The 26,308-nt window shown below is 44.0% G+C and overlaps 1 protein-coding gene across 2 annotated transcripts in view; it reads left to right on the forward strand.

Moving 5' to 3' along the window:
* The window catches only part of IL18R1 (interleukin 18 receptor 1), a 61,484-nt gene that overhangs the window by 15,931 nt on the left and 19,245 nt on the right, over positions 1-26,308 (forward strand). For both annotated transcript variants that reach the window (XM_077482668.1, XM_077482669.1), the window contains exons 3-5: positions 4,190-4,358; positions 16,273-16,447; positions 20,435-20,503. In XM_077482668.1, the coding sequence (XP_077338794.1) occupies positions 4,190-4,358; positions 16,273-16,447; positions 20,435-20,503 (413 nt within the window). The remainder of the gene's footprint in view (positions 1-4,189; positions 4,359-16,272; positions 16,448-20,434; positions 20,504-26,308) is intronic.

Below are 26,308 nucleotides of genomic sequence, written 5' to 3' on the forward strand. Positions count from 1 at the left end.
CGCGTACGGGGCCCCGAAAACCAAGCACCGCCTTCAGGCTTTCTAAGGGCGTAAATTTTTGAGTTCACTTCTCACTACCTATTACAGTTTTGAAGGCCATAAAATGCCAAGATGGCACAAAACCCCCACAAATGACCCCATTTTAGAAAGTAGACACCCCAAGCTATTTGCTGAGAGGCATGTTGAGTCCATGGAATATTTTATATTTTGCCAAAAGTTGCGGGAAAATTACAAACTTTTTTTTTTTTTCACAAAGTTGTCACTAAATGATATATTGCTCACGCATGCCATGGGCATATGTGAAATGACACCCCAAAATAAATTCTGCTGCTTCTCCTGAGTACGGGGATACCACATATGTGGGACTTTTTGGGAGCCTAGCCGCGTACGGGGCCCCGAAAACCAAGCACCACCTTCAGGCTTTCTAAGGGCGTTACAGTTTTGAAGGCCATAAAATGCCAAGATGGCACAAACCCCCCCCAAATGACCCCATTTTGGAAAGTAGACACCCCTAAATTTAGGGGTACACTAGTGAGACTAGGTAATAAATGGCGGGTGCCCTGAAACTATAAAAAAATAACTAACCAACCAGTGTCACCTGTAACAGTTATATGGTGATCACTGGTGAAAGGGTTAACTAGGGGGCAATCAGGGGGCTTTATGCGGTAGTATATGGGGGTCCCTGGCGCTATAAAAAGCTGCGGCGAACCTAAATACCTACCTGCCTAACTAGCGTCACCTGTGACACTAATACAGCGATCAGAAAAACGATCGCTTATTAGGCTGGGTTCACACTGGAGCGATGCGGGAACGCCACGAATGCGCGGCGGGTTCCCGCATCGCATGCCTCCCGGCGGCAGTTCACACTGCCCTATGCGAACTGCTGGGAGTGTCAGTGAAATGTTACTGACACCCCCAGATCAGTTCGCATATCGCAGTGCGATCTGCAAACTCGGATCGCATGGTGTGAACACCCATGCGATCCGATTCTGCTGCGGGCCAAAAAAAGGGTCCCGTGCGAATTTACGGCGGGTGCGGCGGGTGTGGCGGGTGCGGCGGGTGCGGCGAATGGCTGAACTCGAATCGCACAGAGATCGGATGTGATTTGCACTGCAGTGCGGTGCGAATCACATCCGTTCTCAAACCGCTGCAATGTGAACCCAGCCTTAGTGACACTGGCGACGGGGGGTGATCACGGGGTTAAACCTTTATTGGGGGGGTTAGGGGGGTACCTTAGAACTAAAGGGGGCTAACCCTAACTGCCCTAACAGTTATTAGTCACAAATGACACCCGCCGGGTGATCAGGGGGTTAAACCTTTATTAGGTAATAAATGGCGGGTGCCCTGAAACTATAAAAAAATAACTAACCAACCAGCGTCACCTGTAACAGTTATATGGTGATCACAGGTGAAAGGGTTAACTAGGGGGCAATCAGGGGGCTTTATGCGGTAGTATATGGGGGTCCCTGGCGCTATAAAAAGCTGCGGCGAACCTAAATACCTACCTGCCTAACTAGCGTCACCTGTGACACTAATACGGCGATCAGAAAAATGATCGCTTATTAGGCTGGGTTCACACTGGAGCGATGCGGAAACGCCGCAAATCCGCGGCGGGTTCCCGCATCGCATGCCTCCCGGCGGCAGTTCACACTGCCCTATGCGAACTGCTGGGAGTGTCAGTGAAATGTTACTGACACCCCCAGATCAGTTCGCATATCGCAGTGCGATCTGCAAACTCGGATCGCATGGTGTGAACATCCATGCGATCCGATTCTGCTGCGGGCCAAAAAAAGGGTCCCGTGCGAATTTGCGGCGGGTGCGGCGGGTGTGGCGGGTGCGGCGAATGGCTGAACTCGAATCGCACAGAGATCGGATGTGATTTGCACTGCAGTGCGGTGCGAATCACATTCGTTCTCATAAACCGCTGCAATGTGAACCCAGCCTTAGTGACACTGGCGACGGGGGTGATCACGGGGTTAAACCTTTATTGGGGGGGTTAGGGGGGTACATTAGAACTAAAGGGGGCTAACTCTAACTGCCCTAACAGTTATTACAGTCACAAATGACACCAATGCAAAAAAAAAAAAAAATGACATTGGTGTCACTGTGACTGGGGGGCAGGGGTAATTGGGGGGGTGATCGGGGGGTAAATGGGGGGTGTGAGTGTGCCTGGCATGTTCTACTGTGTGTGTAGAGTGTTGGTGCAACTCACCGATCCGCTCTCCTCCGTGTCGGAACGAAAAATACCGACACGGAGGAGAGAATACATCACTTCCTCTCCTGTGTTTACATTACAGGAGAGGAAGTGATGTCACGGGGGATTTCCATTCGTCGAGAGCGATCGCGAGGGGGTGGCCATGAATGAATGGCCGCCCCCTCATCCCGGATCGCTCTCGAAGGAATGCCGACCGCCGCAGGCACCGGGGGGGGGCCCGATCGGGCCCCCCACCCGCGGGCAGGCAGGGACTTATATATACGCCCATATGCCTGCCCGTGCCATTCTGCCGACGTATATCGTCGTGCGGCGGTCGGCAAGTGGTTAACCACTAGAGATCCGCGCTATAGCTGAATGATGGCTACAGTGTGGACCTGCTTTGATGGGACTATGTCTATTGACGTCGTCCCGTGCACGAACGGCCTGCACGCCCCCTGAGGGGAGAGCGCAGCACGCCCTCTGAGGGGCGCGCGTAGCACGCTCTGTGATCAGAGAGTCTATGAGACTCGCCTGATCACAGATCGGAGCAAGGAATCGATCCTGACCCCTTACCACATGATCAGCTGTCAGCCAATGACAGCTGATCATGTGATCCCAACAGAGCCTGTAATCGGCTATTTTTCCTCCGATCACCGGCGGCCGTGAGAGGGACTTCAGTCCCGATCACGGCGAGATGGGGCCAGCTCATCAGTGCCCACCTGCCCCCTGCCAGTGCCTCCTAAGTATAGGAAAAAGTGCCACCCATCAGTGCCACCCATTAGTGCCCATAGTGCCACCCATTAGTGGCCATAGTGCCACCCATCAGTGCCCACAGTGCCACCTATCAGTGCCTACAATCTGCCTCAACAACAGTGCTGCACCTCAGTGCCACATGTCCATGCCCATCAGTGTCATCTACCAGTGTCCATCAGTGCCGCCCATCAGTACCCAGCAGTGCCACCTATCAGAGCCACCTATCAGTGCCCATCAGTCCCATCTATCAGTGGTACCTATCAGTGCCCATCAGTGCCACCCATCTATGCCATCTTATCTGTGCCCATCTTTGCCCATCAGTTCCGCCTTATCCTTACCCATCAGTACTGCCTTATCTGTGCCTATCGGTGCCACCTCATCAGCGCATTTCAATGAAGAAGAAAAATGACCTGTTTGCAAAATTTTATAACAAACTATTAAACATGATTTTTTTATTTTTATTTTTTTTGCATCTTTTTTTGTTTGTTTAGCAAAAAATTAAACTCCCAGCTGTAATTAAATACCACCAAAAGAAAGCTCTATTTGTGGGAAAAAATCATAAAAATGTCATTTGGGTACAGTGTTGTATGGCCGCGCAATTGTCATTCAAAGTGCATCAGCGCTGAAAGCTGAAAATTGGTCTGGGCAGGAGGGGGGTTTAAGTATGGAAGAGCCCATTAAGCAAGTGGTTAATAAACAGCCCCCACTACTAAATCAACCATGTTTTTTGGTGGGATTAGGTGTTAGGCTTCAGAGCCATTTTCACATTTCAGCTGTGGGCCTGTTACTTTCACAGCATTTTTTTGATACACAAAAGAGACATACAATATATATATATATATATATATATATATATATATATATATATATATATATATATATAGATCTCTCTATCTATATCTATATCTATATCTATATTTACATATATAATTTTTTTTGGGGGGGGGTAGCAGTCAACTATGACCTTTTTTTTTTCCTTTAGGAGTTATTAAATCTTATATATATTTTACGTCAATTGAAAAAGTCAAATTCATAAAAATTTTGACCAGTATAGCAACAGGCATTTGTGTATGTTTCGGCAAGTAGTGAAGAATAGAGGCAGGACAGTAGCTAACCCTGATCCCATTGGAGACACAGAGAAAGAGGCATCTGGAAAACTTAAAACAAAATGTTTTTACATTTTAAATGCTTGTGGATCTATAATTTTATTTCATTCTTTTTTTTGTTTTGTTTGTTTTTTAGGGGAAAAAATTATACAGTAAAAGCTTTGAACGTTAAGAAGAAAAATCCCAACTATTGCAGAGATGTGTCAACAGACTGTTTCTCAAAGACTGTGGGAACACCAGCAATTATCAAATATAATCTACCTCATGAATTTATAAGCACTAGCTACTCCGTTGTATGGTATAAGGTACATATATAATTTCTGTAACGTCCTGTAGGTGAAATCAGTAATGTGATAAGTTGTTTAATTTACAAACCTAATACATAAACATATAACACAACAATTTTAGCATCGGAGATGTGTTAAATTGGTCAAAGCAGTTTCCACGGCGTGAAGAAATTGTGTCAGTTTTAGCCAAACAAAATGGTATTTGATCACCTCTGCAGCTTTTTTTTTTGCACTATAAACAAGCAAAGAGCATCAATTTTTTTTTTTTTCCAAAAACAGATTTATTTAAAGTTTTGTCAGGTACATTTTAAATGCATTGCATTTTTGCATTGTAATCAAAACATAAAAATAGCTTTCTTTCTTACCTTTCACAGCTATTTTGCTTCCTGAACTTGTAGTTTCTGTCTTTCTGGTTACCGTGTTCTTTCCTTTTGTATTAAGATAACTTAACTGTTGCATAAAAGTTGTTATCAACCAAACATTATAACTCACATAGAAAATAAGAAATTGAGTCACAAGGGAACTCCTAGTGAAAGAGGAAGAAAAGAGGGGAAAAGAGAAGGGGGGGTGGAGGAAGTTTAGGTTGTCGTCAACCTGGGCCAATCAGATTGTGTTGATATTCCCAGCGGTGCCATAGCTCCCAGACCTTATCATGCACGTCCAAACAGGCTTGAATTCTCGCTGTCATCCTCTCCATAAACTCAACATCTTTGATCCTGGCATACAGGGCCTCATCGGAGGGAGGGGAGCGACGCTTCCAGTTCAGAGCCACCAGGCAGCGTGCCGCTGTAAGGATGTGCCTGGCTAATTTCTTATGTGGGACAGGGACTTTCAGCGGCGAGAGGCCCAGCAGAAAAAATTTAGGGGTGGCGGGGACCGTCTTCTCAAGAAGACGGGCAAGCAGCTGCTGAACTGAGTTCCAGAAGGGAACAATCTGCGGGCATTCCCAATAGATGTGGAAGAGCCTTCCCCTAGCCCCCATGCAGCAGCAATCTGAACTGGCAAGGTATATTGCATGCAGCACGTCTGGGGTCATGTACCGGAAATATAGAATTTTGTATGTATTTTCCTTGTAAAGTGTGCAGATCGAGCTCCTGGATGCCTGGGTCCATATGGCCCTCCACTGTTCCATGGGTATCTCTTCATTCAAAGCCTTTTCCCACTTAAGCATATAGGTGTTTTTGCCCATTGTTTCAATGGGCCTCGTATTCAGTATTTTATATATATCAGAGATCAGACCTTTCTGGGCAGAACCCACCAGGATAAGGTTTTCAAAAGGGGTTGGAGGGGAAAATTGCAGGTTTGGTGCAAATGTTAAGGCATAGTGGCATATTTGGAGAAACACCTGCCTCTGTAAATCAAATTTGGCCTGTAGGTCTGTGAAAGAGCGCAATTTATGAGTACGGGGGTCCACCAAACTTCCAAAGTGGAAGAGGTTTCTTGTTGCCCAAGGGGAGGACATTTGATGGGTTAGGCTGTCTGCCATTTTGGGGTTGCAGGCAAATGAGGTCAGGAGCGAACTGTCCAAGGATAACTTATGTTGTTGCGTCAGTTTATGCCACAACCTCCCGAGCTGTATCATTGGGCCCAACAGTCATGCGGGATCTACCTCTGCGTTTGCGTTCCACAGTAGATTGTTTGGATGTACTGGGGATAGCCATAATTTTTCTATTTCAGTCCATTTATTATAAGAACGTAGCATAAACCAGGAGGCTATCGCCCTTACTTGTGCTGCCTGATAGTAGTTAATGAGATTAGGGAAGGCTAGGCCACCGTCCGTACGCGCCGCCTGTAGTACTGAATGTGGAATTCTGTGTCTTTTGTAAATCCAAGTGTATTGCAGTAAGTCAGTTTGAAGATTTTTTTAATTGGCCATAGGGAACTGGGATGGACAGAGTTTGAAAGAGATATAGTAGTTTCGGGAGGATTGTCATCTTCACTGATGCAATCCATCCTAATAGGGAGATGTGGGGCTTTTTTCATTGTTGGAGGAGGGTCCCAATTTTGTGAAAGAGAGGGGGGAAATTTTCCTGGTAAAGAGTAGAGAATTTTGGGGTGATGGTAATCCCTAGGTATTTTAGGGCAGTAGCTTTCCAGCTATAGGGGAAGTTGACCTTCAGGTGTTCTATCTTCTTTTCAGAAGTATTAATTGGGAGGGCCTCTGATTTGGATGCATTTATTTTATAGCCCAACAGGGCTCCGTACTGTTCTAGCTCCGCATGTAGGTTAGGGAGGGAGGTTCTGAGCTGAGATAGCAAAGGAATGATATCATCTGCAAATAGGGAGATTTTAAACTCCCTATCCCTAACCCTTATGCCCTTGATGTCTGGATTCTTTCAGATAGTGGCTGCCAGGGGTTCAACGCATAATGCAAACAGCAGGGGCGAAAGTGGGTACCCGTTCCTGGTGCCATTCTGCACCGGTAGTGGGCAGAGAGGGCAAAGGGGGTTTTAACGCCTGACAAGTCGTCCCAGTGTGAACCGGCCCTTAATGTACAGGTTTAAAGTACATGACAATGGTAGGTCAGATCTGCCCCAACAACCTTTGCTTCTTAACCTACCACCACTTACCAATACCTTGTATCCCCTTAAATAAACACACTACACCGTAAGTGGGGTAAATGGCCAAGCATGACCTTATATTCACACAATTACTCTATTGAACATCAACAATTTCAAACAGTTACCGTCCCAATGTACACCCCACCTACACTTTACCTGCCCTCTATATCCTGCAATATATATATTTTGAGGTCCTTGACAGTACCAATCTATCCTCTCTTTAATTGTGTGTCCGAGGCACCACCTAGCTGAGCTGCCAACCCAACCGCTACTTATGCCGGCTCTGAGCCTAAACCCAGCAGACCTCAGCCAACCCCAGGGTCCTTAGAATACCCGGTCACTATCCAGTGACCAGGATCGGATTAAGAGTATCCTGGGCCTGGTGCTGAGGATTTTGATGGGCCTTTTTATGGAAATAAATAAAATGAAAACTTTTTTTTTGTTAAAGTAAATTAAATCATTAAACAAACCACTCATTCACACTGTATGTGCAAGAGAACCCATGTGAATGAGCCATTCATTTTTTTTAATTATTTATAAAATTGTTAAATTATTTTCATCATATATTAGCAGGGGGATTCTAATGGACAGTTTGGGGTGATCAGTACGGGTGGGGGGGGGGGCGCGATTACAAGCACCGATCTCCCTCTAGAGGAGGTGGAGTGGCTTTCAGCTGCCTCATGGAGAGCCATAGAGGGAGCCTGTCATGGTGATGGTGCTTGTGATTGCCCGCCGCACCGATCACCCCTGACCTTCAGATTCCCCCTGCTGCAGGAGGTACAAGGAGCGTCTCATGCAGTGCAGTATCCAAATGGTCAGTCCGTCCCTGCTGGGCCTATATTAAGGTAGGGGCTTGGAGCTGCAGCTCCAATAGCCCCTACGTTAATCTGGCCCTGCCAGTGACCCATTCCCACTCGAGGACACCATACCGTAGATGATTCCCCACCGCTTATCCAAAACACCAACTGCTACCACCGCCAAGGACCCCAGAAAGCCCTCGACTAACCCCTGATCCACCCCGACATACGAGGAAGGGTGGGGGGGTGTTATGCTCTCTCATAGCTCTGTGATGACCTCTCCCCTTCTAGCACTTTATAAAAGCTATAATAAGCCCACCTCTGCACCAAAATTGGCCCAATGACCTTGGCCCCCTGCCAACACCCCCTACCACACCTATTAACCCTTTCCTGTTGGCTGGCCTTCCCACCTTGTCATGTTCCCCCTACGCTGATTCCGTTCCTCCCCAGCTCTGGGCTTTCTTTCCAGAATGCAATGTAAAGCTGCAGTTTCAAAACCTAGCAAAATAATTTTGTGTACTAATAGAGGTTTAGAATCCAGACATAATTTGCCTCTGTATAAATCACTAGTAAGACCTCATCAGGAATATGCAGTTCAGTTTTGGGCCCGTGTTCACAAAAAACATCAGAGAATCAGACAACTTGAGAAATTGCAGAGAAGGGCAACCAAACTGATAAGAGGCATGGAGAAGTTCAGCTATGAGGAAAGATTAACTGAACTAAATGTATTCTCTGTTGAGAATTAACCACTTAAGAACCGGAAGGACTTGCCCCCTTAATGACCAGGCCATTTTTGTGCTACAGCACTGCCCCGCTTTTACTAACAATTGCGTGGTCGTACAACGCTGTACCCAAACAAAATTTGTGTCCTTTTTTCCCCACAAATAGAGCTTTCTTTCAGTGGTATTCGATCACCTCTGTGTTTTTTTTTTTTCGCTATAAACAGAAAAAGAGTGACAAATTTGAAAAAGAAAGCTATATTTTTTACTTTTTGCTCTAATAAATCCCCCCCCCCCCCTCCCAAAAAAAGTGTAAAAAATGAATTTCTTCATCAGTTTAGGCCAATATGTATTCTACATATTTTTGGTAAAAAATTGCAATAAGCGTATATTGATTGGTTTGCGCAAAAGTTATAGCGTCTATAAAATATGGGATAGATTTATGGCATTTTTATTATAATTTTTATTTTTTTACTAGTAATGGCAGTGACCAGCGATTTTTTAGCAGGACTGCAACATTACTGCGGATGGATCAGACACCTTTGACACTTTTATGGGACCAGTGACATTTATACATAGATCCAAGCTAAATATAGCCACTGATTACTGTATCAATGTCACTGTCAGGGAAGGAGTTAATACTAGGGGGCGATCAAGGGGTTAAGTGTTCCCCAGGGAGGTGTTTCTAACTGTGGGGGAGTGCACTGACTGGAGGAGGAGACAGATTGCTGTTCCTAATCACTAGGAACAGCAGATCTGTCTCTCCTCCCCTAACAGAAAGGGGATCTGTCTGTTTACGTTGACAGATCCCTGTTCTGTCTCTCTCAGGAGCGATTTGCTCTGGCGTTGAGCATCGGCTCCAGCTTCACACGCCCACTAGAGCTCTTAAAGCGGCCAATGTATAATGATAGCAAGTCGTCCAGGAGAGCCAACCTGCCATAGAACAACTGTGGTGGCTGGTCTTTAAGTGGTTAAGGGGGAATATAATCAACATGTATAAATAAATAAGTACTCCATATATTACATAGCTACATAGTAGATGAGGTTGAAAAAAGACACAAATTCATCAAGTCCAACCTATGTGTGTGATTATATGTCAGTATTACATTGTATATCCCTGTATGTTGTGGTCGTTCAGGTGCTTATCTAATAGTTTTTTTAAATTATCAATGCTCCCTGCTGAAACTGCCTATGGAAGAGAATTCCACATCCTAACCACTCTTACAGTAAAGAACCCTCTATGCATTTTAAGGCTAAACCACTTTTCTTCTAATTTTAGTGAATGGTCGCGTGTGTTATTAAATTCCCTTTGCGAAAAAGTTTTATCCCTATTGTGGGGTCCCCAGTACGGTATTTGTAAATTGAAATCATATCCCCTCTCATACGTCTCTTCTCCAGAGTGAATAAGTTCAGTGCTCGCAACCTTTTTTCATAATTAACCACTTGCTTACTGGGCACTTAAACACCCTTCCTGACCAGACCAATTTTCAGCTTTTGGTGCTCTCACACTTTGAATGACAATTACTCAGTCATGCAACACTGTACCCAAATTAATTTTGTGTCCATTTTTTCCCACAAATAGAGCTTTCTTTTGGTGGTATTTGATCACCTCTGGGGTTTTTATTTTTTGCGCTATAAATGAAAAAAGACCGAAAATTTTGAAAAAAAACGCATATTTGTTTGTTTCTGTGATAAAATTTTGCAAATTATAATTTTTTTTTCATAAATTTTGGCCACAATTTATACTGCTACATATCTTTGGTAAAAATAACCCAAATTAGTGGATATTATTTGGTCTTTGTGAAAGTTAGAGAGTCTACAAGCTGTGGTGCGAATCATAAAAAATTGATCACACCTGATGTACTGGTGGCCTATTTCATTTCTTGCGACCCGAACAAGTCAGGAAAGTACAAATACCCCCCAAATGACCCCTTTTTTGAAAGTAGACATTCCAAGGTATTTACTAAGATGCATGGTGAGGTTTTTGATGTTGTCCTCTTTTTCCCACAATTCTTTGCAAAATGAAGATTTTTATTTTTTTTTCTTACAAAATTTTCAATGTAATAGGTTATTTCTCTCACATGGCATGTGTATACCACAAATGACACCCCAAAATACGTTCTGCTACTCCTTCTGAGTATTACGATACCAAATGTGTGAGACTTTTACACAGCCTGGCCACAAACAGAGGCCCAATATTGAAATAGCACCATCAGGCGTTCTAGGAGCATAAATTACACATTTCATTTCTCAACCACCTATTACAGTTTTGAAGGCCCTGGAGCACCAGGACAATGGAAATGCCCACAAAGTGACCCCATTTTGGAAAGCTAACACCCCAACGTATAATCTATGAGGCATATTGAGTCGTTTGAATGGTTCATTTTTTTTCCAGAAGTTTTGGAAAAATGTGGAAAGAAAATGAAAACGCATTTTTTTACGCAATGTTGTCCATTTATAAGATATTTCCAACACATAGCATGTGCATAGCAAAAATGACACCCCAAAATACGTTCTACTACTCCTCCTGAGTATAACGATACCAAATGTGTGAGACTTTTACACAGCCTGGCCACATACAGAGGCCCAAAATTGAAATAGCACCATTAGGCGTTCTAGGGGCATAAATTACACATCTCATTTCTCAACCACCTATTACATTTTTGAAGGCCCTGGAGCACCAGGACAATGGAAATGCCCACAAAGTGACCCCATTTTGGAAAGCTAACACCCCAACATATAATCTATGAGGCATATTGAGTCGTTTGAATGGTTCATTTTTTTTCCAGAAGTTTTGGGAAAATGTGGAAAAAAAATGAAAACACATTTTTTTACGCAAAGTTGTCCATTTATAAGATATTTCCAACACATAGCATGTACATAGCAAAAATGACACCCCAAAATACATTCTACTACTCCTCCTGAGTATAACGATACCAAATATGTGAGACTTTTAAACAGCTTGGCCACATACAGAGGCCCAACATGCAAGGAACACCATCAGGTGTTCCAGGGACACATAGCATGCACATACCAAGAATTACACCCCAAAATACATTCTACTGAGAAAAGAGTAAACAAAAGATTACCTGTGGTTTTAGCAGCACAGTTGTCCACAGGATGAAAGCACTGGTCCAGGCAGCAGGCAGGGACTTGGTCAGCAAAAGTGAACACAATTTTCCAGGCAACAGGCAGGTATACTGTCCATAGTCAATATTGGCAGCAGGCAGGGATACTGTCCATATACAGTCCAAGGTCAGTGCAGGCAGAGATCGTCAGCATTGCCAAAATATTGGTCCTGGTAGTAGGCAGGAACATGGTCCATCCATGTGGTGTGGTCAGTTCATGCGACAGGCAGAGGCATGATGGTATAGGTCCTACAGGCAGCAGGCAGAAGTAGGGCCTTGTTCAGGACAGAATGGGGATAGGGGTAGAGGCTTCTCCCACCCAAATCTCTTTGAAGCCTCTGAGTCTCCAGACCCTAATCTAGGAATGAGAAAACAAAGGAAATTGTCTTCTTCATCCAAAAAAACTATTCTGGAGCCCCTCACATATGTGAGACCCCTGTTATGAATCCCACTAGTCCACAGAGGGTACAAGATCAGTCCAAGAGGCAGGCAAAAGGCATGGTCAAACAGTCCAGGGTCAGTTCCAGATCAGGCAGAGGTATGTACAGAATCAGTAGGCAGAAGCGTGGTCGAATAACAGTCCAGGGTCAGTTCCAGATCAGGCAGAGGTATGTACAGAATCAGTAGGCAGAAGCGTGGTCGAATAACAATCCAGGGTCAGTTCCAGATCAGGCAGAGGCATAAACAGAATCAGTAGGCAGAAGCGTGGTCGAATAACAAGCCAGGGTCAGTTACAGAGCAAGCAGAGGCATAAGGGGTTTGAAGGTAAATGGCAGGAAGTGAGGGTTATGGTTACCATACTTCACTAATAATTCACTGAAGTATGGTAACGGTGGAAGCAGTCACCTATGCAGAGGCCTGGTTGGGAAGGGCATTGGGCACAGTGATAAGTGCTGTCTCTTCTCACTCCCCGTTTGCTGCACACCCGACATTTTTTCTGATGTCTTCGACCTGTTGGTCTGGGAGGGATTTTATCAGGAAAGTGGCGTTCAGAGAGTCTGCTAATTACATCGGATCGAATGTTTTGTGGTGGGCCGTTGGGGTATATAAGGGCAGTGGTGATTTCCTCCTGGTAGCCAAGGAAGGGTATGGGTCTTTCTGTGAACTTACGATAAATTACATATGTGTTGTATATGGCCAAATTAAAGAAATAAATTGAAATTTTTTTATACCACTTGTATGTTCTTCTCGTGGCAAGATAGGGTTCGAGCATCTGGTCGTTCAAGTCGACACCCCCCATGAACATGTTGTACTCATGGATACAAGTGGGTTTTTGTATTGGGCCATCCCTCCTGGTGATCTCAACAAAAGTGTTGTTGTGGATCGAAGAAAGCATGTAGACATCCCTTCTGTCCCTCCACTTCACAGCCAAAATTTCCTTGTTCCGTAAACTCGCCGCTTCGCCTCTTCTTAGCCTTTTGTTGACGAGGCTTTGAGGAAAGCCCTTCCGGTTTGTTCTTACGGTGCCACATGCTGGAGTTTGCATTCTATGGAGGTTGCGGAACAGGGGTAAACTGGTATAAAAATTGTTCACATACAGATGGTAGCCTTTCTCCAGGAGTGGGTTTATGAGTTCCCAAACAACTTTTCCACTCGATCCGATGTATTCGGGGCAATAAGGGGGATGTAGCTGGGTGTCCTTCCCTTCGTATACCATGAAGGAATATGTATACGCTGGGGCTCGATCACATAATTTATACATTTTCACCCCATAGCGGGCCCTTTTGGAGGGAATAAATTGCTTTAGGCCCAGCCTGCCAGAAAATTTGATCAGGGACTCATCCACACATATGTGTTGGTCTGGGGTAAACAACTGGGGGAAAATCTGAGAAAAAGAATTTATTAGCGGCCGAATTTTGTAAAGTTTATCAAAATTTGGGTCATTCCGGGGAAGGCACTGGGTATTGTCGTTAAAGTGTAGGAATCTCATTATCGTTAGATATCTGGTCCAGGACATTATTGAGGAAAAGATGGGCATGTGATAGATGGGGCGGGATGACCAATATGCACATATTTCATTTTTATTGTTTAGTCCCATACAAAATGTGAGGCCCAAAAAAATGTTAAACTCCTCTACTGTTAGGGCTCTCCACTTGCAGGGACGGGCATAAGAGGACGTTGGGTTGCTTTCAATAAATTGTTGGGCATATAGGTTGGACTGGACCACAATGGATTCAAGCATGTCCTCTGTAAAAATTAGGTGGAAAAAGTCCATCAGGGAAAAATTGTGTGTGTCCACCTGGACTCCTGGGTTGGCAGTGAAAGGGGGAACGTTGGCTTCTCCTGAGTTAGGAGGAAGCCACAAGGGGTTCTGGAGGGAATAGGGAAGGCTGGCATGGGACCTAACCCTGTGGGGCCGAGTTGACACCCCACTTGTACGTGGCCTTTGCCGAGGTACTGTGGTGCCGGTGGATGGCACTGGGTTGCCGGTGGATGGCTCTGCGGTGCTGGTGGATGGTACCACCTCCTCACCAGTGCGCCTTCGTCTGACGGGCGGACTATCATCTTCCTCCTCTGAGGCTGTCATGGTACCGCTGCTGAGGACAGGCTCGTAGTCCACGTCAGACTCAGAATCTGAATATGAGGAGGAATCCGAAGCGGAAACCTCCCCGTTGCTCTCGTCGGCTGCAAGGATATCATATGCCTCCTCAGCTGAATACAATCTTTGTGACATTTTTATTGATCACAAATGGCACTGACAGGTGACGCTGATCTGGCAGATGACACTGACAGGTGACGCTGATTTAGCAGATGACACTGACAGGTGAGGCTGATCACAGGTGACGCTGATGTGGCAGGTGACACTGACAGGTGACGCTGATCACAGGTGACACTGACGTGGCAGGTGGCACTGACGACACGTGGCACTGACAACATGCGGCACTGACAAATGGCAGGTGGCGGGTGGCGCTGGCAGGTGGCACTGGCACGTGGCACTGGCACGTGGCACTGGCGGTACTGGGGCTGACGGCACTGGGGCTGACGGATGGCACTGGCAGGTGGCACTGGCGCTGGCGGCACTGGCGCTGACGGCACTGGGGCTGACGGATGGCACTTTCGCTGGCAGGTGGCACTGGCGCTGGCACCGGCAGGTGGCACTGGCGCTGGCAGGTGGCACTGGCGGCACTTTCACTACTGGCAGATGGCACTGGGCTGACAGATGGCACTGGGCTGACAGATGGCACTGGCACTGGGGCTGACAGATGGCACTGGGGCTTACAATTGGCACTGGGGCTGACAATTGGCACTGGGGCTGACACTGACACAATGTTTCACTCACAGATCGCTCTCCCTCCTCACATGCTGTCTCTGTGTGAGGAGGGAGAGACACGGCAATGGGAGATGATCTCATATGTTTACATTTGAGATCATCTCCTATTGGCAGCTGCGATCGCTCTGTGAACGGCCGCTTTGATTGGCCATTCACGGCGATCTGTATTTGCCTGTCTCCGGGAGACACGGCGAATACAAAACTTCCGCGATGCGCGCCCCTGGCGGCGCGCATTGCGGAAGTAAACACCAGGCCGTCCAGGGACGGCCAGGCGAAGGAACCCGCCCGCTCTAAGGCCGTCATTCGGCTATAGGGCGGGTGGGAGGAGGTTAAAGTTCTCCAGTCCCTTTTATTTGTTTTGTTGCCCTTCTCTGGACTATCTCCAGTTCCTGCACATCCTTCCTGAGGACTGGTGTTTACATTCCTTGTAATAAGAATAAAAGTGACCCACTTTTTTTTTTTTAAAGGACAGTGTAAAAATAAAAAATAATAGGTCAAATAAATAGGTCAAATTTTTTTAAAGGACAGTGTAAAAATAAAAAATAATAGGTCAAATAAATAAGAAAAAAATGTTTAAAGCACACCATCCCGCCGAGCTTGCGCACAGAAGCGAACGCATACGTAAGTTTCGCCCGCATATGAAAACAGTGTTCAAACCATACATGTGAGGTATCGCTGCGATCGTTAGAGTGAGTGCAATAATTCTATCTCTAGACCTCTGTAACTCAAAATGGGTCAAACGTCGCCAATGGAGAGTTTTAGGTGCCAATGTGCGTCGGCATTCCAGTGGAGACTTTTAAGTACCAACATTTTTCGCCATTCCAGTGGGCACAACTTTGAAGCGTGACTTTATCTTTCACAATATAGAAAAAAATTGGGCTAACTTGTAAAAAAGTGTATTTTTTAAAAAAAAATACAGTGTGACAGAAAGTATATGGCTTCAGCTGCTGTCAATAAAATCCAATGACGTGGATGACGGGTGGGCGGGGCCAAGTCCTACATTCGGCGTCTATGGACGCGCCCGCAAGGTAAGCTCCCCTGGGAGAGCCCTTCGCCTAGGGGGTTATACGATGCGTGGAGGAGCTACCAGCGCCACGGGGGACCCCAGAAGTCAAGGATCGGAGCCACTCTGCGCAAAACGAATTGCACAGTGGAGGTAAGTATGACATGTTTGTTATTTAAAACATTTTTAAAACAAACCTTACCACTTTAATTGAACAAGCTGAATTTAGAAGCTGATTGGTTACTATGCACAGCTGCACCAGTTTTAGTAAATCTCACCTTGTTACTAGATATTTGAAGACACATTTTTATAGTACGGCTGCAACATGCATTTCAAGACAGACCCATGACACACAGACCACATGCATCTGAAAAATACGTGGTGCTTTTTAATTGCTTGCATGGTGATGCTTTGCTTAACATATATATTTTTACATATTGTATTGTTTTCCAGGACTGTAAAATCTATGCTGAGAACGTCAGTGAGCTTTCATTTAAAGCGTTAAAGGTTTCAGATTCTGCTATATATGCATATGTTATCACTCATGTATACAATGGACAATATTACAACATTTCAGGAAAAATAAGGCTTATAGTAGATGACCCAGCCATAAAAGTAAAAGTAAAAGGTAAAGTAGTGATGGGGAATGTAAAGTAAATGTTGTATGCTCACGTTTATTTTTTTTGTTGTAATTGTTTTTTCTAAATGAAACAATAATAAAAAAACAGGAATAAGTATATTTTATTTTAAAATGAAATAAAAACAAACAAGTGCATGCTTTTAAAGGATTTGTTTTACATAGTAATGTTTTCAGTTGTAAATACAGCTTTATACCTGTATAATCTCCTCTTTCTGAGCGGGAAGTGCATGGTTCTATTATTAACCCTTGGCAATATAACTTTATAGGTACTTTATAGTAACTTGTTTGTGAGCAATTTCCGAGCCTGTATTTATTTCTTCATAGGTCACAATCATGCATTTAGAAACACGTTTCAATACTTCAGAGCCTTCTTTTTTTTTTTTTTTTTAAGAACTCCATATTATGTATGCTCTACTACTAGTGCAAGAAGGATCAAAAACTGCTAGCTATTACATTACTGCATGCTTTTAATTTACTGAACACTTGATGGTCAGAACAGGGAACTTATTTAATAGCTGTTCATTTGTTCACTGTGATTGGCTGCACTGTGATGATGTAATCAGGAACCCATTCTACCAGCTCCTGATTGTCAGTGGATGACCGTAAGCTGTCAGTGATAACTCAGTCACAGTTCTGGGGTTGTCATAAGAACACGCCCCAGAACAATGCAGCAATGCATATATGCAGCAACTGAAAATGAGGGCCCACCTGCCAAACTGCACCATATATATGTCATGCTGTTGTATAGGGGTTAGGAAGAGTCATCTCATAAGGCTTAGTGCCTATTCAAAACTGGGATGTCCTCAGCTATCATTGTGACAGGTGTTTTAGATACATCCTTTTTAAAGCATAGGCAATACTGGCACCCATTAAAAAAAAAAAAAATAGCTATATCCCTGAAACTTACAACAGAACGCTTCAGATACTCACACTGTAATAAATAAGTGCACCTGTTAGTGTGTGAAACGCGTCTACCATTTGTACTGTCTGTAACACTTGGGATGTTCTTTATTAAATAAGAATTTTGATGGATTTTGGAGTGGAGCCATTTCTTCAGTTTAGATACTCACACTGTTCTGCTCTTGAACCCAGTCAAACCTATATGCAGACACACAGCTCTATGAGCATGGCTGTGTTCAGACGTTTCACAGCATGCATTACTAGTCACAAGAAAAAACGCAGCCAGAAAGTGGTCAGTAAGTCTAAATTTAGACAGCGTAGATCATTTTAAAAATATTTTTGTGGATTCAGTAAAGCCTGTCTTTAGTCTTATCTACCAAAGCATCTTATCATAACGCCACATTTACAAGAAAAAGTTTCTACGTCTGTTATAGTGTCAGAACATAATCAGCAGCAATAGAATAACAGAATAGAATAAAAAAGAAAATACAAATGAATACACTATTTTATATATATATATATATATATATATATATATATATATATATATATATATATATATATATATATATATATAAATATATATATATGATCTCAAAATATCATATTAGATGTGTCTATCCAAGAGTTATAATCCTCATGTGATGTGAAGAAATTCTGATCGAGAATAGCAATCCAAATTTCTAAACAATCTCAATATGAAATGATGAAGCTTCCTAATAATAGAGCCATCTTGTGTTTATTTCACACATGTTAAGCTTTGTTGAATTCACCATGTTAAAGTGGAAATAAACTCCCCTATCGTTTTCAGCCAAGGAAGCTGCCATCTTTTCCTCTGTTTAATCTTCAACTGCTATGGTGCTGCACATGTGATTCATTATGACACCAGCCATTGGATGGTTTGATTGTTTGGCTGAGAGCACAGCCAATGTGCAGTTAGCATTCCCGGCATGCCTTTTTTTTAACTGTTTAAATCCATGGGTTTACTTCCACTTTAAGAATGTTAACTCACCAAAAAATGACCTCCTCCTAGGTTAGAAACATAGGGGTTATTTATTTATGAAAGGCAAATCCACAAGTGCAAAGTGCACTTGAAATTGCACTGAAAGTACACTTGGAACTGCAGTCGCTGTAGATCCGAAGGGGACATGCAAGGAAAATAAAAACCAGCATTTTATCTTTCACATGATTGGATGATAAAATCAGCAGAGCTTCCTGTCATTCAGATTGCCTTCAGATTTACAGCACCTGCACTTCCAAGTGCACTTTCAGTCACTTGTAGTGCAAAGAGAATTTGCCTTTTGTAAATAATTACCCCCCCATAGTTCCTTAAGCACTAGAAACTGTAGATCATACGATGGTATGTGGCAACCAGAAAGTTATGAATTAACCAAAACCAGTGCAGCTGACCAAAGACATATCGAAGGATGTAGCATGAAGGAAAAGTACTGGTGGACTGCACTCAATGGACTGGATGTGGAAATGGTGAAAAGGTCAATAGGCCATAAATAAAGGCAATGTTTTTATGCCATCAGTAAACAAGGTAGTAGATAAAGTTTAAATGAAAATAAAAAGAGCCAACAATATCATTTTGGATTCCAAGGGCGTTGAAGGGTTAACACTATCTGAAGGAGCAGCTGGTGGAGCATGGAGGGGCACAAATGTCCATGCTGTGGAAGCTGGAGACCTGGTTGGGGGATAGAAACCTGATGGCGAGAGGAAGAGGCACAGGGGTGTGTTGGAGGTAACACTGCCGTGAGTTGCGGGATGGTATGTTGTAACCGAGGACCTAGCTGCAAAATCCAGTGACACTGCCTTGAGGGTGTCTCTGCCGATCATGAGAGGAAATAACAACCAGGAAGCAGAACCGGAGACCAAAGTAGCTGAGCTGTGTCCATGGCAGTTGATGACATGCAGTACCAACCATAAGTGTGAAGGAAAGTGGAGGCCCGTGAACCAGAGTGGCACGCAGGATCCTCTGTTGCTTTGTTGACGCGTTTCACGCTCATGTGCATTGTCATAGCCATAGCTATAACAAAGCACAGGTTCACGGGCCTCCACCTTCTTTCACACTTACGGGTGGTACCGCACGTCATCAAGGGGCGCCTGCCGTTGGCACAGCTCAGCTTCCCTGGTTTCTGGTTCTGCTTCCTGGTTGTTTTTTTCCCTCTCCCATGATCGGCAGAGACACTCTCAAGGCAGTGTCACTGGATTTTCCAGCTGGGTCCTCGATTGCAATATACCATCCTGCAACTCCCGGCAGTGTTACCTCCCACACACGCCTGGGCCTCTGCCTCCAGCCATCCGCTCTCTCTCCGGACCAGGTCTCCATCTTCCACAGCATGGACTATTGGTGCCCCTCCACCAGCCAGCCTTTCGCATGCCGTTAACCCTTCAATGCCCTTCGGATCCAAAGTGGTATCGTTGGTTCTTTTTATTTTCATTTGAACTTTTTTATCTATAACCTTGTTTACTGATGGAATAAAAACATTGCCTTTATTTATGGCCCTATTGACTTTTTCACCGTTTCCACATCCAGTCCATTGAGTGCTGTCCACCAGTACCTTTCCAAATAGATTAAGAATTAATTTCTATTGAATGCAATGAGGAGGGGGGGCCGCAATGAACCACTGCTCTAACTCATGTTACCTTGAGCTATTGAGGTTAGTACCAACAGGAAAATTAAAGAGAAATAGGGAGCCAAAGGAACCAAGAGCTCCAATTGGTGTCTGTATATGAAAATGAAAATTAGTCATAAGCAAAATTTCATATTTAACAAACTAAAAAAAATATGTTTTTCTTTTATTTTTAAGCACTGATGATAACAAATATAAAAAATACACATTTATGAAAATGACTAAATGGTGGAGCAATTACAGCATTGCTTCTTCTGTCTCCTCTGTAGTAGTAGCTACTACTAGAGCAGAGAGAAGAAGCAATGCTACCAGAGTCATGATTTCTCTTTGTTGGTCCCACTGTAATTATCTGTATACTGCTTTTGTCAGTGGATGGGAATACCGATATTATTTACAGATGTCAGGTAATTATTGTATTTATTTATTTTTTTACTTTAAGATGTTCAAGAACATGTAAGACCTAGGATAACCGGCTTGGGGAGCACTGTTATCACAGAAGTAGAGATGGGTAGGTGGACTCCTAAATATTATTATACATCTTGTTTATGATTGCAAAATTAATAGTAATTATTTATTAAGATTAACCAGTCCTAAATGTCTGATTTTAAAGAAAACCTCTAATGACAAAGACAATTCCTAAGGCCCTTATTTTAATAGTTTAAGCCAATAAGTTTAATAGTTTAAGTCATTGATTCCAAATAAGTATGCAGATAATGATGTCTGAAACTTAATTTACACCCAGGGGTCAGCATTACAACAAGGCAACTAGCCACATTCGTATTACTCTCATGGCAGGTTTACTATAATGGGCACAAAGAGCCCTTTTAAGTAAAATATGTTGGTCCTGATCATAAGTCTTTAAGTAGTACTTTAGACATCTTGAATTGCACTTAAAGCATCCTAAAGTGGCCTCTCAATATTTTGTCTTAGCATGCCTAAAAGCACACCTCAAGTTTGTGAAGCAGGACCATTGTGTATGTTAAAGAATATTATCAGGGGGCTGTATAATAAACCAGTGATTTCACACATAGGAAGCAATACAAAGAGAACAGGATACTCTCTCATGCACGTACATGGTACAGCGGGCATATATCAGGAATATAAATGCTGGGGTAACAAATGCTTTAATGCTAAGTCTGTGATGTGTACAATTAAGGAGCAGTAATGACTGCTATTACAAATGAACATCACAATAATTCACTCCTTCTTTTACAAAATGTGCAGCCTAAGCAGAATAAACATCATTGTTACTGATATGAGGATTTCAGTGTTTTATGAAAGGTCATCAGCTACACCCTCATCTCCATTAGACATGTGCATGACTAAAAAAATTTTTTGTTTTGTTTCATCTAGATTCGGTAATTTGTTATTTCTTTTAATAATGTTAAATTTTGCTGATTCGTCCAGCTCGTATTCGGGATTCCTATTCAAAATTTGTATTCGGAATTTGTTTTATGTCTTTTTAGAATTTTATTCTAAATTAACAATTTTTTTTCAATTAGAAACGTTTGAATAGATACATTTTGAATCGGTCAAATCGAAACACAATTGGAATGTGGCAAAGTGTAATGCTTTTGTCTATCTAGCAAAGTTCTTGCGGTAAAACCAAGGAAGCTTAGATTTCTGAAGTGTATCAATGCTTTACTGAACAGGAAAACTGCACATACAACTGTAGGATACACAATATAACACAACTCATAGCTTACAGAAATATGCCTACAAATATAAGTATGTACAATATGTACGCATTAAGTAAACTAAACAGCTATTCAACTTAGGGTTTAAGATGTAATGTCCTTCATGGTTCCTTGCTCAGTCCAACTTAAAATGCCTTCAAAGTTATTCAGCTTCCGGCAGCCATGTGTTACTCCATCGTCCTTCCAAACACATCTCTTTTCCTAACACATGTCTCTTTTAAAAGCTAAATGTCCTCCCCCTAACTCCTGCTTACATCACATCCTGCTGATAACTTCCTGTCTCAGCTCCAAAAACTATCCATCTTGTTTATTTACATATCAATGGAGAGGGAAGAGCCTCTGTAAACATATGCTCTTACTAAACCTAACTATATTATTGCTATCAAAACAATACAAATAGCAACACATACCACCTCTTGACTTTATAGGATAATACAGGAAACTTCAGCATTTCATCAAACCTTTTGTCCCTTTCGACCCCTGTATCTTCTGGGCAGTCAGACTTTAGTTTTTTTGTCCCTGGAAGGCTGCAACATTACTTTTGAGCAGGGTTAACAATGTCTTTGGCAGTTTGTGTAAAGAAAGTCCCAGATGAAAGTCTCTTGTCCTCTTGGTCATAAGTAAATGCTCAGATGAAAGTCCACTACTATTCAGCCACCATCAGGAAATCATCTGCATCTTCCTCAGGCTCTCTTCTGGTCTGCCTCCTCCCATCTAGCATGGTCATCTGCTCTGCCTGCTCCACCTCTTGATGCTCAGTACCTGAAAAGAGTAATGCCGCGTACACACGGTCAAACTGTATGACGTACTTAGTCTGGCGGAAAAGTACGCCAGACTGTCCGTCGGAATTTCCGAATGGGCTACTTGCCCACACACGGCACTTTTTGAGCAGACTAATACGGCGTACTAAGTCCGCCGTACTATCCGCCCTACTTTTGAAATGAATGGACTCGCCCACACACGCGGAGGAAAGTCCGGTCATTTCGAGCGCGTTTCCAGGTAGGCGGGGCCCGCGAAGGAGACGTCGCTGGCCCCGCCGCCTGGTATGGACTTAAAGGGGAACCCCAACGCCGAAAAAAATTGGCGTGGGGGTTCCCCCAAGTCCACAACAGACCCTTGTCCGAGCACGCTACCCGGCCGGCCAGGAAAGGGGGGCGAGCGAGCGCCCCCCCTCCTGAGCCGTACCAGGCCGCGTGCCCTCAACATGGGGGGGTGCCTTGGGGAAGGGGGGGGCCGCGCGGCCCCCCCACCCCAAAGCACCTTGTCCCCATGTTGATGAGGGCAAGGACTCCTCCGCTATCTTCTTGTAGCTCTTTTGCTAGCGGAGGAGTCCGGCTTTCTTCCTCGCCGCCGGCCTCTTCTCCCGACTTCGGGGGTCTTGTCCCCCTCTTCGGTTCTTCTGCCGGGCCACCGCGCCTTCTTATAGCTCTTTTACAGGCGGTGGCCCGGTCTTCTGTCGCCGCCGCCGCCTTCCGTTCTTCTTCTTCTTCTTCTTCTTCTCCTTCTTCTCCAGGAGATGTTGACTCAACGCTCTCTCCGGCCACAATGCCAGGGACGTGCTGCGCGGCCACTTATATAGGGACAAGGGGCGGTGTCACATGGCTTTATGTCACATGGGTTGGTCACATGGGTTGATGTCACATGGTGACCCCGCCTCCTTACGATGTCACAGTCCCCATGTGACATCAACCCATGTGACCAACCCATGTGACATAAAGCCATGTGACACCGCCCCTTGTCCCTATATAAGTGGCCGCGCAGTGCGTCCCTGGCATTGTGGCCGGAGAGAGCGGCCAACGGCCAGGGTTGTCGGGAAGAGGCCCTTGTCCTCATCAACATGGGGACAAGGTGCTTTGGGGTGGGGGGGGCCGTGCGGCCCCCCCCTTCCCCAAGGCACCCCCCCATGTTGAGGGCACGCGGCCTGGTATGGCTCAGGAGGGGGGGCGCTCGCTCGCCCCCCTTTCCTGGCCGGCCGGGTAGCGTGCTCGGACAAGGGTCTGCTGTGGACTTGGGGGGACCCCCACGCCGATTTTTTTCGGAGTTGGGGTTCCCCTTTAAGTCCATACCAGGCGGCGGGGCCAGCGACGTCTCCTTTGCGGGCCCCGCCTACCTGGAGACCCGCTCGAAATGAGCGGACTTTTCTCCATTTCAAAAGTACGGCGGACTGGCATACACACGGCCGGATTGTCCGCCGAAATGCGAGTACGACAGACAGAATTTAGAAAAAAACGAAATTCTTAGTACGCCGGACTGCACGCTGAAAAAGTCCACTGAAGCCCACACACCAGCGGATTGTCCGCTGAAATGTGTTTCAACGGACTAAGTATGCCATACAGTCCGCTCGTGTGTACGCAGCATAAGTGACAAAGCAGATTATATGTTCCTTTCAACTGTGCCAAAGACATAGTTCACTGCTCACATTTCTCTATCTGCCAATTTCTAACTGCAAAACTATTGTAGGGTGCCCACTGTTGCCTTGAAACACTTTCACGGAAAGACATTGACTTCCAATGTAACAAATAAACTTGTATGTCTCTCCGTGCTATCCTGGGAATAACACAGGCCTGCTGTTGTACAGTCTTCACAGCATGGCACATTTTTGCAAAATGATCCATTTTATGGCAACACAAACACTTAATGTGACTGAAACTACCATTCCCAACCACTTGCTTCTACTTCTTAAGCAATGCTGGTGTGGGAACCCCATCTATTTCCTCTCTAGGGACCCCTACCTTAAGTAAATCAATCCACAAGTGTCTCCTGGAGAGCATAGGCCTTGCCTTCCTTGTATCTGACTCAACTTTGCCATTTGAGCTGATCAAATCCTCAACTTCCCATTTATGGGAAGTAACAGTGGCTCATGTCCTACTTCTGCTTACAGGCTTTGGGCCTTTGTTAGGGCATCATTAGACTAGTTCATGAGGACTGCACACTGCTCATTCAAATCTTCAGCTCGGCCTACAGGGGTTTGAACACACTTCAAAGCCACTGCAGGTTTAAATTTGATTAACCTACTTTCTAAATCTTTTGCCTTGCTTGCAGTTTCTTCCAAACACTTGGATGCTACTGCAAGCTGCTCCTTCATTAAATCTCTTTCTATTTATGCCTTTTCTCTCTTTTCAGATTCAATATGTAGAGCATGCAGGAAGTGCAAACCAAACACAGCAACTGCCTGCATCTCTCCCTTACTGAACCCATAACTTTTGAGACTAAAATCTGAGGAATGATCAGAGACTCCATCGCCCCAAGCTCTGTTCAAAGGAGAAGCATATCAAGCCAGCTCCTTTACAACACATCACTGACTATTTCTGTCCCGGGTAGGAAGGGTGCACACCCTCAAGTCATTTGCAGCCTTACTCTTTCTAAACAGTGTACGCAGCGTCTTCCCCCAGCACAAACAACAAAACACATCACAGAAAACAGGTCTGCTTCAGTTGAGATTTTAGCACAAATCCCAGATGAGCCGCCATTGTAATGCTTTTGTCTATCTAGAGACCAAGGAAGCATAGAGAGACCAAGGAAGCTTAGACTTCTGTAGTGTATCAACGCTTTACTAAACAGGAAAACTGCACATACAACTGTAGGATACACAATACAACTCATAGCTTACAAAAATATGCCTACAAATATAAGCATGTACAATATGTACACATTAAGTAAACTAAACAGTTACACAACTTAGGGTTTAAGACAGGGATCCTCAAACTACGGCCCTCCAGCTGTTGTGAAACTACACATCCCATGAGGCATTGTAAAACTCTGACATTCACAGACATGACTAGGCATGATGGGAATTGTAGTTCCTGAACAACTGGAGGGCCGTAGTTTGAAGACCCATGGTTTAAGATGTAATATCCTTCATGGTTCCTTGCTCAGTCCAACTTAAAATGTCTCCAAAATAATCCAGCTTCTGGTAGCCATGTATTACTCCATTGTCCTTCCAAACACATCTATTTTACGAACTCATGTCTCTTTCAAAAGCTAAATCTCCTCCCCCTAACTCCTGCTTACATCACATCCTGCTGACAACTTCCTGTCTCTGCTCCAAAACCTATCCATCTGGTTTATTTACATATCAATGGACAGGGAAGAGCAACATATGCTCTAAATTTAACTCTGTATTATTTCTATCAAGACAATACAAATGGCCATAGCAACACACAAAGTGATCAAACAAAAGAAAAATCTTCATCAAATGATTACAATGACTCTTTAAATCACCTTTAGCTTAACAAAAACAGCTTTATTTTGAAATAGTACGCTGATAACACACATAGTCTTTGATTTCAGGAGTATGTTTACTGTTAGAATTCGACTGGAGTTCAATGTAAAATTTGATTCGAATTTCAATTAGAATTTCGGAAATTCTGAAGAGATTTGTTTTGTTATTCAGAGCATTCGGTAAATGTTGTTTATACTCTAATTTGGAGATTTGGATATATCCGAATCTCTGAATAATGAAAAATTAGATGGAATATTTATTCAGAACGAAACGAACCACACATGTCTAATCTGCATCTCTAACCACTCTCCCTGGCTGCTGTCTTGTGCCAACTGCACTACAGAAATCAGTGACAACAGGAACTGTAAAGGTATCATTAATATGTGAATTGTGA

This window comes from Lithobates pipiens, unplaced genomic scaffold (genome assembly GCF_037356315.1).
Source record: "Lithobates pipiens isolate NorthernLeopardFrog02 unplaced genomic scaffold, aLitPip1_a1.2 Scaffold_16, whole genome shotgun sequence".
NCBI classification, from domain to species: Eukaryota; Metazoa; Chordata; class Amphibia; order Anura; family Ranidae; genus Lithobates; species Lithobates pipiens.